Genomic DNA, 14,713 nt, shown 5'->3' with positions numbered 1-14,713 from the left:
ATGGGATCATAGCAGTAAGAAATACATTTTGCACCACCAGCTTGCCAGTTTAATTTTTACAAAGCAGCCTAGGAAAATGGAACTCTTAATACATCATTTTTTCTTACCCTATCACACCACTTATACCAGAGATAACCATCACCTTCTACCAACTCAACATTAATATAGTCATGGGCATAGAGAGCCAGGTTAGTAACTAGATTTAAAATATACTAAAAATGAGATCTGTTAAATAATCTCACACCATTTGGACTTCCCAGGAACTTAAGAAAAACACCAAAAGTAGATTTATGGACAGAAACTATTGCCTTTTAGTTGCAACTTGATTGCATTAAAGATAAGCTGTCCAGTTTTTAGGTTATGTACAAATATCGGAATGTACAATGTTTTTTGCCATGCGGTCCATTACAATTAACAGAATAACCACTGGGCTGCAAGGTAAGTATCACGTAGCAATACTTGTCTGAGATTATTAGTTATTATTAGACTAGCAATGAAATATTTTCACTGCAAGTTTTTACTAAGAACTTTTTAGCAGGTGTTGTCTCATGCAGGGATTTTCTTCCCTCTATATGCGCTCAAGTACATGCAAATTAAGCTCAATTAATGTGGTGAAATAACAACTTCACAAGTGTTTAATACTTGGTATCACTATGGAAACAGCTGAATCATTAAGAATATTTTAACAGCATTTTCTGGCAGGAGGCATTTAGACACCCACACGAATAGGCAGAGAACAGAGGGATATGGAGCATGTACACAGCAGATGGGATTAGTTTCGAATGGCTTCATCTTCGGCAGAGAGATGATAGGCCAAAGGGCCTGTTCCTGTACTGTACTATACTATACTATGTTCTATGATTGTTGGCTACAGCTACTTTCACAGTAATTACAGACCCTAAAACCAGCTCAACTTCCTATTGCACTCTAGCATTGATATTGTAAATCTCTTAAGACTGTGTAGTTACTCAAATGTTGGTTGAAGAAAATACATTTGAATCTAACAGGAATTAACTTCATAATAATATTAGCATTCCTTGAAATCATGAAAGTGAATGTTACCAAAGTCCCAGAGGATCAGAGACTGCTCTCTCAGAGTTGTGAGTTTAACCCAAGGATTAAAGTTTTAGAGTAAAGTCATGGTATGAGAAGGACTTTAGGTTCAGTGCTCTATGCCATTAAGATTTATACAGATAATATGCAGAGTGAGAATCATGACTCAAATTAGTGCAATCAGAAATGACATGGAAATTTCACACTGCTGATTCCTGTACTCACCAATAGTCTGGATAATTGTATCCTGAACTAATTTCTCATCATTGCTTGTCGAAAAACTACCAGGAGAACTACATCCACCGGATAACTCAAAATCAACACTGAGGCGCAAGTGTTTCAACAATGTGTTAAATACCTCCAAAACAGTTGGACCTATTTCAATAAAAAGATCAAATTAGTATTCATTGAAATATTTGCATTTACTGTGTAATTTATTTTTAGGACAAGAAGAAACTTAGAAATAAAAATACTCAAATTATTCAATCCTGATCACATGCAAAGACAGAAACCTATCCTCTTCAGTTTGGCAGAAAACACTTACAATATCAAAAGCAATAAAATTATACTTCAATAAAGAAAATTTAAGAAAGGAAATTTTGAGCCAAAAAGCCAAATAGTTCATAAGGCTCATATAGCAACCTTTGTTTCCTTTGCCTGGGAAAAATCCAAGGAAGGTTACTTAGGAAGAAAACTGGCAGAGCGATTTTGCTTACTTTATGGAGCTTGGAGAGTAAACAAATATCTGATTTCTTTCAGTTTCAAAAAACTGGTGAATTCCAAGACTTGTGGACAATACTTTGGAGGCTGGATGTACAAATGAAGTTGTGTTTTGGGACTCTGTGGAATGACCAATGGTCAATGCTCAGGAGGTTTAAATTTCTCATGGGCAAGTTCTTGTTCCCTGGATCCTGTGCAAACATCTTAGACTCTGTGCTCAAGCCAAAACTTTTAGATAATTCCATTGCATTTAGATGGACTGTTACCCAAAAAAATCAAATAAATTAAAAACGTGTTAACACCTGGATAAATGCACCAAACCAATACTGCAATCCTTCCTCCTGACTACACCCTGTCTTCCCAAGCTAATCATGCTGATGTCTTCCTTACCCCTCATCCATTGACCTACCCACCTATACATTCAACCATCTATCAACTAGTATTCAAAGACTGAACCTTTAAACTTATCATAGGTAGCCAGTGACATGAAAGAAAAGGGCATTTCCTGTCTTGTTCCAACTCAACTCTGACAGAATTCCCAAGGATGGTGTGTTGAGCTTTTCTTTAACAGCCAGGATCAGAATATCTCAGAAGAAATATGCACAAAGTTCAGGTTGGAGGAATCGTGGAGTACAGTGGAAAACCATTCATCATTGCCGCTGCTCAGAAGATTTGGAACATTTCCAATCACAGCAGACAAAGGCAATAATACACATTTAGAAAAGTTGGCAAAATTACAGTGGAAACAAAGCAGGTGGCACAATTTCTTTCCTAAATGTTCTGCAGGACATGTATAAAAAGGAAGTTCCTTAATTGTTGGGTGATTTGACTAATCGACTTTCCATTCACTAGTGTCAGTTAGTTCACACTTTACACAAGACTACAACTGAAATCTGGAAGTGCTATGTTCAGAGAAATGGTAGGGCAAGTAAAAACAGAAATGGGACCAGTGCCTATGTGGTGAAGAAATAAACAGCGAAAATTAATTCTCTGCACTAAATGGAAGCAGTCCAAATCGATGATTTATTTTTCTAAATGTCAGTTCTGCTTACCAATAGAACCTTTGGCTGCTATAGCCACAGTCTCTAAAAGGACCTGTACAATGCCTGCTCGGACCCTTGGAGAATCTTTGTTGTGAGTGTCCAGATGTCGAAGAATCTGCTGAATGACGTGATGAGAATGCTGAGCCTGTAATGTTGGAAGTATTGAAATAAAATTTAGACAGAAATAGAAACAAAAGTGAAAACATTTTCTTGCAAGCGAATGAACAGGTTGATTAGAAAATACCCAAGATGAAAGGAACAATCCAGTTTGAAAAGCAAGCAGCAATATGCAGTATTAAGTTCACTGAACAAAGCTCTCACATTAAAGTGATGGAAAGAGTCATCGACCATGCTATTAAGCAGCACTTTGTCAACAAGCTCATTCAGTTTGAGCTCTGCCAAACCCACTTGGCTTCTGATTTCATTGCAGCTTGACTTAAACAGAAACAAAAGAGCTAATTTCAAAACGTGAGGCAAGAGTAACTGCCCTTGACATCAAAGATGATTTGGGATAAGTGCAGGATCAAGCAGCCTCAGCAAAACTGAAGTCAACTGGATCAGGGGAAAGCTCTTTACTCGTGCTGAGTTATATCAAGCACAAAGGAAAATTATGCTGTTTGTCAAAAGGTCACTCATCTTAGCCCCACCATGAGAGTTTCTCAGGAGACAACCATCTGCAGCTGTTTGATCAATGATGTCCCCTCCATCATCAGAAGTGGAGAAGTTTATTGTTAAGGGAAGTGTTCAATACCACTCATTACTCCTCAGACATGAAGTGGTCTGTGTCCACATTCCAAGAGACCTGTTCAACACTGAGGCTTTGGCTAATAAGTGGCAAGTGACATTCACACTCACAAGTGCCAGAATGATGGCCTCCATGAAAAAGAATGGAACCATCTCCCTTTCACATTCAACAGCATTAACATTACAAAACCTCCCATTAACCAAGATCATGGGGGGGGGGGGGGGGGGTTCTGATTGACCAAGACCTGAATTAGAATTCAACTTTTGTGAGATTCAAACATGATGATGGGGATGAAAACCTTACTTTAAAGGGACCAATGTTATGAAATTACATCCTTCAGGGAGTTTTGCCCAACATTAGAGCCCATTAGCAATTTGGATACATGTGTCCCTTAACTCTTGATTCACCCTCCTCGCAAGGCAAATTTCCCCATCAGAAAGGTAATCAAGTAACATTAGCCCTAATGGATAAAAGCCAGATTCATCTCTTTCCGAGAATACTGCAATATATTAGGCAATTAGTATAAAGTTAGAATACCATTTCTGAAGTATAAACCTTTGCTTGCATTCTAATATTTCCTAATATAAGTATGAAATCTCTTCAGTTACGTGCAGTACAGTCAAAAAATAGAACATGGAAATAAAATCAAAATACAAATAAGCTTTTGTATTATTAGAGTTGATTATATTTTAAAAAACTTTGTTTTAGTAGAGAAGAAGACAACGCATTAACATTATAAGGTTCCAAGCATTTTCTTTCTTACAAAATGAAGAATCTTGTACACTCACCTGTATAGAATACATTGTAATTTTGAAACAGGAAACAGCAAATGCATTTGGGTCCCAGAGCTGATGGTTGTCTAAATGACTATAAACGTAATAACAAAAAACTCAATTAGCAGTCAGTTGAGATGCATTGCAGACTCTAGCAAGAAACCAATAATCTACTGGGTAATAACATGAACAAAGTACATTTGGTATAAATGAGCACAAATTAGAAGATCTACATTTAATTTAGATCATTTACCACAGTATTCGTACCACTTGCACTATATCCTTTAATAACTCAATATTTACTTATTGAAAGGAAGAGAAAAGCAGACTGAATGCAAATTTAAGACCACAATGCAAAAAAAAAGCAAAATATATTTTATCTATTCTTTTAGAGTAGAAATGGCTCTGCAATGAGTCTGTTGGTGCTTTGAATTAACCACAGGTTCATTGAAACAATAGCTAAGTAAACATCATTTTTGGCAGTGAACTTCTAGCAATGCTGTTGAAAGAATACAGAAACTAGCAAAATTATGCAGTTTTGCACTCACAAAGGCAATAACATTTCAAAGGCTATTCTTTAAAAGTTATTTTTTCTATTGTAAAATAAATTATAGTTACTTAATATTTCTAAAAATATTTTTTTTGAATAGAAGATACATGGATTGCTTCATCATTACAGAGTAATACACATGTTTATAAAAATACAACTTGGGTCGAGTTCTGACATTAGGATACTACAGCAGTTCAAGCAGATTCCTCTCTGTGTGGTGTGCACAATTTCTCAAGATGCAAGAGGAATATTTAATTGACCCACTCTCATTTTTAACTTCTAGTTGCCCAATTATTTTGGAATATTGTGATAACCTGAACATCAGTAAGTTTACTGATAACACTTTGAATGACTCCTACTTGCTAATGAAATTAACAAAATTAATTCACAATAATACATTTAAATCAGAACAACATTAAATTATTGACTGTAGCCTATTACCTTGTTTTCAACAGTCACGTTAAAGTTACTCACTTGCTTGTATTGGGTATGCCTCAGCAAACATCTGCATGATGAATACCAATGCTGAAGCTGGAACAGCTGGACCAGAGTTGCTAGACTGAGTATATAGACCTTTAACAGTTCAAACTCAGTCCTTACTGTGTCTGGTATGTCTAATTGTTCACTTCAGGTGATGTGAAATGAACAAACTTGGCTTAATGTTATAGCATGTATGATGGCAGGGATCTCAGCAGTAGGCAGGGAAAGAAGTTAACCAACGCAATTAAACTTACTACCTTTTGATCTGCAGTCCTTTAGGCTTTGGCACTTCATTTGCTGTTCCTATAATCTTTTGTGCTTTTTTCTTAATCTTCATCAACCTTTCAGCTGGGGAGCTCCAAACCTCACCATGATGAAAGCAAATATCCTCTCAATCCTTCTGCCAATTATTTTAAATATAGCCCCTGTTTAATGACCTCTCCTCTAAGGAAAACAAGTCCATTCTAGTCATTGCATCCAGGGACCTGTTAAATTGAATACTGTTATGACCCCAGTCAATGTTCAGACAAGTCAGATTTCAGACAGGAACATGGCCTTATAAATCTTTTATTTTTGCTTTTGACAAAGTGGTCTCTCACTGAAACATAAGCAGGTTATAATCAAACAAACAGAAAAATTATTGAAACTACCTACTTTTAATAAAAATACAGAGTTGACAGGATGGCTGATTTACAATGTAGTGTAATGTCAACAGTCTGGGTTCAAATCCTACACCAGCTGAGGTTACAATCGAGGATTCTCCTTCTCAATCCCCCCCTTGCCTGAGAAGTGATGTCATAGGTAGTTTCTTTACTCAACAGTAGGGGCGTGGAACGCCTTGCCTGCAACCGTAGTAAACTTACCGACGTAAGGGGATTTAAATGGTCACTGGATAAACATATGGATGAAAATGGAATAGTGTAGGAAAGATGGGCTTCAGATTCATTCCAAAGGTTGGTGCAACATCGAGGGTCGAAGGGCCTGCACTGTGCTGTAATGTTCTATTGTTCTATGTGGCGACACTCAGGTTAAATCACCAGCAGTCATCTCTCTCTCTCTCTCTAATGAGAGAGCAGCCCTAAGGTCTGGCAAACAATGGTGATTTTATTGAACAGAAATTCAGTTTATTTTAAACACACTGTAAAACTATAACACTTAATCCTAAATCATTCCTTTATAATTTGAAAAGAAACAGAATAGTTCTTGTACAGTGCACAAAACATATCACTGGTAAGCAAAAAAAACACTCGTACAACACTCACTACAGTATCTCCAGGTACGAACACCTCAGTAGGTTTCTGTCACTTGGGACTTCAATGTTTAGATTGGAACTTTAGGTAACATCTTCCTGGAGTTATAATACTACTTAAATGTACTCAGCTTTAAGTAATCTCTTCAGGATTTTATCCCAACACATCTGGTTTGAGACAAATACTAAGTCTTCATTCTAAGGTAACCACAGTCTCACATGCTTCTCCCTGCTTGGATGCATTTTTCTACAGCCATCCTTTTCTAAGGACTTTACACGATTGCCCCACTCAAAGTAAAAAAAAAATCCATGAGTATCTCTCTCACTCTGATTTGAATGTCTTCTTTAAACTTAAAAAAAGTTCCAGAACTCTTGAACAATCTCCAAGGTCTTATTAGTTACCATAGCAGGTGCAAGCAATGCAAAATGAACAGAAGCCCATTAGAACTGCATACAGGTTTATTCACTCTGAAGTCAGGCCTCAAAAAACTTTTCAAAAGATGTCACCATGACTACTGAAATACTTAAATAATTAACTTCAGACACACTGCTTATTAAGTCAAAAACCAGAACCTTCAACTTTCAATAACATTAAAAACAATACATTATATCACAACTATGCGTGAGGTCGCAGCACAACTTGCCCACTAAATTTTCACTTAGTTGTCTTTAGAGTCATAGAGATGTACAGCATGGAAACGGACCCTTTGGTCCAACCCGTCAATGCCGACCAGATATCCCAACCCAATCTAGTCCCACCTGCTAGCACCCAGCCCATATCCCTCCAAACCCTTCCTATTCATTTATCCATCCAAATGCCACTTAAATGTTGCAATTGTTCCATCCTCCACCCATCCTCTGGCAGCTCATTCCATACACGTACCACCCTCTGCGTGAAAAAGTTGTTCCGTATGTCTCTTTTATATCTTTTCCCCTCTCACCCTAAACCTATGCCCTCTAGTTTGGGACTCCCCAACCCCAGGGAAAATACTTTGTCTATTTATCCTATCCATGCCCCTCAATTTTGTAAACCTCTATAAGGTCACCCCTCAGCCTCTGACGCTCCATGGAAAACAGCTCCAGCTTGTTCAGCCTTTCCCTGTAGCTCAGACTCTCCAAACCTGGCAGCATTCTTATAAACCTTTTCTGAACCCTTTCAAGTTTCACAACATCTTTCTGATAGGAAGGAGACCAGAATTGCACACAATATTCCAACAGTGGTCTGACCAATGTCCTGTACAGCTGCAACATGACCTCCCAACTCCTGTACTCAATACTCTGACCAGTAAGAGAAAGCATACCAAACGGCTTCTTCACTATCCTATCTACCTGCGACTCCACTTTCAAGGAGCTATGAACCTGCACTCCAAGGTCTCTTTGTTCAGCAACACTCCCTAGGACCTTACCATTAAGTATATAAGTCCTGGTAAGATTTGTTTTACCAAAATGCAGCCCCTCGCATTTATCTGAATTAAACTCCATCTGCCACTTCTCAGCCCATTGGATCATCTGGTCAAGATTCTGTTGTAATCTGAGGCAACCCTCTTCGCTGTCCACTACATCTCCAATTTTGGTGTCATCTGCAAACTTACTAACTGTACCTCTTATGCTTGTAGCCCAATCATTTATGTAAATGACAAAAAGTAGAGGAGCCAGCACCGATCCTTGTGGCACTCCACTGGTCACCGGCCTCCAATCTGAAAAACAACCCTCCACCACCACCCTCTGTCTTCTACCTTTGAGCCAGTTATGTATCCAAATGGCTAGTTCTCCCATATTCCATGAGGTCTAACCTTGCTAATCAGTCTCCCATGGGGAACCTTGTCGAACTGAAGTCAATATACTGCTCTGCCCTCATCAATCTTCTTTGTTACTTCTTCAAAAAAACTCAATCAAGTTTGTGAGATAAGATTTCTCACGCACAAAGCCATGTTGACTATCCCGAATCAGTCCTTGCCTTTCCAAATACATGTACATCCTGTCCCTCAGAATTCCCTCCAACAACTTGCTCACCACCGAGGTCAGGCTCACTGGTCTATAGTTCCCTAGCTTGTCTTTACTACCCTTCTTAAACAGTGGCACCACGTTTGCCAACCTCCAGTCTTCCGACACCTCACCTGTGACTATCAATGATACAAATATCTCAGCAAGAGGCCCAGCAATCACTTTTCTAGCTTCCCACAGAGTTCTTGAGTACACCTGATCAGGTCCTGGGGATTTATCCACCTTTAACCGTTTCAAGACATCCAGCACTTCCTCCTCTGTAATATGGACATTTTACCAGATGTCATCATCTATTTCCCTACAGTCTGTATCTTCCATATCCTTTTCCACAATAAATACTGATGCAAAATATTCATTTAGTATCTCCCCCATTTTCTGTGGCTCCACACAAAGGTCACCTTGCTGATTTTTGAGGGGCCCTATTCTCTCCCTAGTTACCCTTTTGTCCTTAATATATTTGTAAAAACCCTTTGGATTCTCCTTAATTCTATTTGCCAAAGCTATCTCATGTCCCCGTTTTGCCCTCCTGATTTCCCTCTTAAGTATATGCCTACTTTCTTTATACTCTAAGGATTCACTCGATCTATCCTGTCTGTAGCTGACATTTGCTTCCTTCTTTTTCTTAACCAAACCCTCAATTTCTTTAGTCATCCAGCATTCCCTATACCTACCAGACTTCCCTTTCACCCTGACAGGAATATACTTTCTCTGGATTCTTGCTATCTCATTTCTGAAGGCTTCCCATTTTCCAGCTGTCCCTTTACCTGCGAACATCTGCCTCCAATCAGCTTTTGAAAGTTCTTGCCTAATACCATCAAAATTGGCCTTTCTCCAATTTAGAACTTCAACTTTTAGATCTGGTCTATCCTTTTCCATCACTATTTTAAAACGAATAGAACTATTGTCACTGGCCCCAAAGTGCTCCCCCACTGACACCTCAGTCACCTGCTCTGCCTTATTTCCCAAGCGTAGGTCAAGTTTTACACCTTCTCTAATAGGTATATCCACATACTGAATCAGAAAATTGTCTTGTACACACTTAAGAAATTCCTCTCCATCTAAACCTTTCACACTATGGCAGTCCCAGTCGATGTTTGGAAAATTAAAGTCCCTTACCATAACTACCCTATTATTCTTACAGATAGCTGAGATCTCCTTACAGGTTTGTTTCTCAATTTCCCTCAAATTGTGGGGGGCTATAATACAATCCCAATAAGGCGATCATCCCTTTCTCATTTCCACCCAAATAACTTCGCTGGATGTATTTCCAGGAATATCCTCAGCACAGCTGTAATGCTATCCCTTATCAAAAATGCCACTCCCCCTCCTCTCTTGCCTCCCTTTCTATCCTTCCTGTAGCATTTGTATCCTGGAACATTAAGCTGCCAGTCCTGCCCATCCCTGAGCCATGTTTCCGTAATCGCTATGATATCCCAGTCCCATGTTCCTAACCATGCTCTGAGTTCATCTGCCTTCCCTGTTAGGCCCCTTGCACGGAAATAAATGCAGTTTAATTTATTCGTCCTACCTTGTCAGATGTCCTACCTTTGACTCACTTCTGTTCTCAGCTGAACCCATCTCAGATCGATCTCTTTCCTCACTATCTCCCTGGGTCCCACCTTACTAGTTTAAACCTTACTAGTTTAAATCCTCCCGAGCAGTTCTAGCAAATTTCCCTGCCAGTATATTCGTCCCCTTCCAATTTAGGAGCAATCCATCCTTCTTGTACAGGTCACTTCTACCCCAAAAGAGTTTCCAATGATCCAAAAATGTGAATTCTTCTCCCATACACCAGCTCCTCAGCCATGTATTCATCTGCTCTATCCTCCTATTCCTACCCTCACTAGCTCGTAGCATTGGGAGTAATCCAGATATTACTACCCTTGAGGACCTCCTTTTTAAATTTCCACCTGACTCTTTGTAATCTCCCTTCAAAGTCTCAACCTTTTCCCTTCCAACGTCGTTGGCTCCAATGTGGACAATGACCTCCTTCTGGCCCCTCTCCCCCGTGAGAACATGCTGCACCCTCTCTGACACATCCTTGAATCTGGCACCAGGGAAACAACACACCATTCTGCTTTTTCTCTGCTGACTACAGAAACGTCTGTCTGTACCTCGGACTGGAGAGTTCCCTAACACAGTTGATCTCTTGGAAGCTGACGTACCGCTCATCGCATTAGAGCCAGTCTCAATACCAGAAACTTGGCTGTTCGTGCTACGTTCCCCTGAGAATCCATCACCCCCTACATTTTCCAAAATAGCATACCTGTTTGAAATGGGTATATCCACAAAAGACTCCTGCACTAGCTGCCAACCTCTCTTACCCTTCCTGGAGTTGACCCATCTACGTGACTGTATCTGAGATTTCCCCCCTTCCTATGTCTGCCATCCATCACATACTGTAGCTGTTGCAAATTCCTCATCGCTTCTATCTGTCTCCCCAACTGATCCACTCGATCTGATAAGATTCGCATCCAACAGCATTTATGGCAGATATAATCCGCAGTAACCCTTAAACTCTTTTTAAACTCCCACATCTGACAAGAAGTACATACCACTGCAAAAGCCATTTTTGCTCCTTCACAATCTACAGACTCAGAAAATAACACCGTCTTATTCCTCTACAAACACTGCCCCAGGTTAAATTAATAGCTATGGCTTATATTTTAAGTTTAATCAAGAGACTTATTTCCAAAAACATATAATCAAGAAAGAATCCACTGTACTCACTACTGCAGCCTCTCTCCGCCAGACTTAAAACAATTAACTTACCTGATTCTGTGCTGTGAACTTTGCCCAACAGTTCCTCCAAGATTAGTTGTGAATTTCACTGTTTGTTAATTTTCCCAGAAAGATTTTTAAAATGTCAATCTCTACCTCATTATGAAAAACTTAATTTCTAGAAACATCATTACGAATCTTGTTGGCACCCTGCCTGGTTTGATCATGCTTCTTGCAATGCAGAAATCACAGTCAGTACTTCTGCTGTGGCCCAACTATTATTCTGTATGGTATGAGATAATGTTTTTACAATCTGGGCCTTAATGAAAAAAAGTATCCAACACACTATCTTGACATGAAAAATATACAGGATCTTGTGCTTTTTTCGAAACAAAGCACAAAAGCAAAGAAGTTTCAGTAAATTTTTATTTCAGTAAATTTCTAGTTCAAATTTAGAAGGGTATGAAAGCACTGAAGAGATTCCAGAAAGATTTATGAGAATGGCTGCAAAGACGAGAGACTTCAATTACATGGACGTACCAAAAGAAGCTACACTTCTCAGAGCAGAGAAAGTTTGAGGAAACTTGACTGAAGTGACTGAAATTACAAGGATCTGGACTGAGGAGAAACTTTTCCTTTTGATGTAAAGAGGAGACTGATTAAAAGTCATTGTTTTTTTTTTAAAAAACCACACTCTTAATTCTAGATTTCTCCACAAGAAAAGGCATCCTCTCAGCATCTACCCTGTCAAGGTCCCTCAAGATCTTGTATTCTGACTAAAATCACCTCATTCTTCTAAATGAGTAAAGGCCCAACCTGCTCAACATTTTCCTCAAAGGACAAAAGGGAGTAGCCTAATGAACTTTCTCTGAACTGATACCCATGAAAGTATGACCAAAACAGTACACAATGCTGGTGTTACCTGACTAATGCCACATACATTTGTAGAAAAACTTCCTTACTTTTATACTGTTGTCCTGTGCAATAAAGGCCAACATCTAAACTTACTTCCTAATTACTTACTGTAGCCACATACTGACTTTTTGAGAATTTCTCATTACTTAAATAAATGTTCATCTTTCTATTCTTCCTGCATATACAAAGCCACATTTCCCAATATTTTACTGTACCTACAAATTTTTACCTACAAACTTTACTTATCTCGATTTCTTTGCAGACTAGGTATCATCCTCACAAGTTGCTCTTCTACATGGTTAGATTCTCTACAGTGTGGAAAGAGGCCCTTCGGTCTAACAAGTCCACACTGACTCTCCGAAGAGTAACCCACCCAGACCCATTTCCCTACATTTTCCCCTGAATAATGCACCTAACACTATAGGCAATTTAACACAGCTGATTCACCTAATCTTCACATCTTTTGAATTATGGGAGGAAACCAGAGCACCTGGAGGAAACCCATGCAGACACGGGGAGAATGTGCAACCAGACGGTCACCAGAGGTGGGAATTGAACCTGGGTCCCTGGCTCTGTGAGGCAGCAGTGCTAACTACAGAGCCATCTATTTGTAGATGTTTTTCTTATCAACATTTTCAGAGATGCTACTAAATATCTCTGAAGCATGTAAGACTTCAACCTGGCCTCCAAACCTGGAACCTTGGTCCTTCATTGAATCATTAATATACATTATAGGTTGAGGTTCACAAATGTGTGTGTTACTGCATCAGTTTCAGTTTTCAATCTGAAACTAACCCACTTATTCATACTCTTTCCTGTTAGCCAGTTCTTTATCTACATTAACATTAAACCCCATCATTCCATCTCATGTAGAAATCTTACATGTGGCAATTTATCAAATGTCTTTGGTAAATTCAAATACGCTATATTAACTGCCTCTCCTTCATCCACTCCCTTGTTACATCCTCAAATAAATAATCTGCTAAAAATGATTTGCCTTTCACAGATTCATAGTGATTCTGCCTGAAACGTCCTGCTACCAGCACTTTAAAATTAACTCTGGGATTTCCCAGTCACAGACATTAGCCTAACTTGCCTACAATTTTCCATCTTCCAGCCTTTTTGTTTTAAAAACAAAGGTGTTAACACTCGCAGTTTTGCAATCTGCTGGGAACCTTCCAGAATCTAGTGAATTTAGGAAGATTATAACCAAACCACTCACCTACTTCTGCAGAGTTATTCCCGAAACATCATTTCTCCTGCTCCTCAGATGCTGCCTGGCCTGTTATCTTTCCTAGTAACCAATTTACCCAATTCTCAGCCTATCTTCTTTCTCATTATAAATTATTTAAGTTTAAGAAACAATTTACAGACCTGCATTATTCACATAAGTGACATTCTATGATGCTATTATCACTTTTGCTTAAGGGCTCTTCACTATGTTTACAATGAGATCTTTAATTATTCCTGTGTCATTACACATCGACATGTCTAGCATAGCTTGCTCCCTGGTAGGTTTCAGTACGCATCACTGAGAAACTATTCCAAATACATGACGACTCATTCTCCAGACCACCTTTGGCAATTTGATTTGCCTAATCTATGTGAAGATTAAAGTCAATTACTGCAGTACCTTTCTTGCAAGCTCCCACTACTACTTGATTTACACTCTGTTCTATATTGCAGCCACTGTTAGGAAGTCTGCACACTACACCTACCAGTTACTTCTTTCCTTTAATTTTTTAAATATCTCCACCTCAATTGATCTAAATTTTGGATTCTTCCAAACCTAGGTAATTTCTCACTATTGTACCGATCTTATCCTTTATTAGCAGAACTAGACCAAATGACCCACTTTTGTCCCCTGTTCCTTTGTTTGTAACCCTCAGACAAGAAAAAAAATCTCTCAAATTGGAGAATTGTAATTTTTAAAATTGTGCCCGTGCTTCCAGACAGCCTTGACAACATCGTCTCAGCATCCACCGTTAAGTTTCTTTCAGTTCTTTGTTGATAAGAAGACGTTGCTCAGACACTGACCGCTTTCTTTCATTCACTGGTAGAGAATCTACACCTTTCAGTGTCTCCTATCAATTGAATTTGCAGATGGAGCTCCACGGATGGGGGTTAAGGGCTGTTTTACACAGATTGTCTTTTAAATTTTTTCTTCTTTCAGGTTCAGTTGTGCTGTGTGGCAAGGTGCTTAGAATAGTAACCACTAATTCTTGATTGGTTCCTGGGCAAGTGTCTGTAGCTTCTGTGTTTGAACAATACGGCTGAAACACCTGTAAGAGAAAGCACCTGGATATCTCCCTTCACTATGTAAAAGTAAAAAGCTGTTGTGATTCATATTTCCTTGCAAACAGCTCTAACTGAGGAAATGGATAGGAATCTGTTTCTATCGCTGCGTGTACTTTTCTGTAGTCTATGCAGAACCTAGTTCATGAAGCTGGCTGAGGAACT

General features: G+C 39.0%; 1 protein-coding gene across 7 annotated transcripts in view; it reads right to left on the bottom strand.

Moving 5' to 3' along the window:
- Window positions 1-14,713, bottom strand: part of efr3a (EFR3 homolog A (S. cerevisiae)) — a 171,993-nt gene that overhangs the window by 70,088 nt on the left and 87,192 nt on the right. For all 7 annotated transcript variants that reach the window (XM_072570428.1, XM_072570430.1, XM_072570431.1 and 4 more), the window contains 3 exons: window positions 4,350-4,428; window positions 2,826-2,961; window positions 1,279-1,428 (listed from right to left, as the gene is read on the bottom strand). In XM_072570428.1, coding sequence (XP_072426529.1) covers window positions 1,279-1,428; window positions 2,826-2,961; window positions 4,350-4,428 — 365 coding nt within the window. The remainder of the gene's footprint in view (window positions 1-1,278; window positions 1,429-2,825; window positions 2,962-4,349; window positions 4,429-14,713) is intronic.

This window comes from Chiloscyllium punctatum, chromosome 5, assembly GCF_047496795.1.
Source record: "Chiloscyllium punctatum isolate Juve2018m chromosome 5, sChiPun1.3, whole genome shotgun sequence".
In the NCBI taxonomy this organism is placed as follows: Eukaryota; Metazoa; Chordata; class Chondrichthyes; order Orectolobiformes; family Hemiscylliidae; genus Chiloscyllium; species Chiloscyllium punctatum.
Note: the sequence above shows the minus strand (reverse complement) of the source record. Positions and strands in the feature narration are given on the sequence as shown.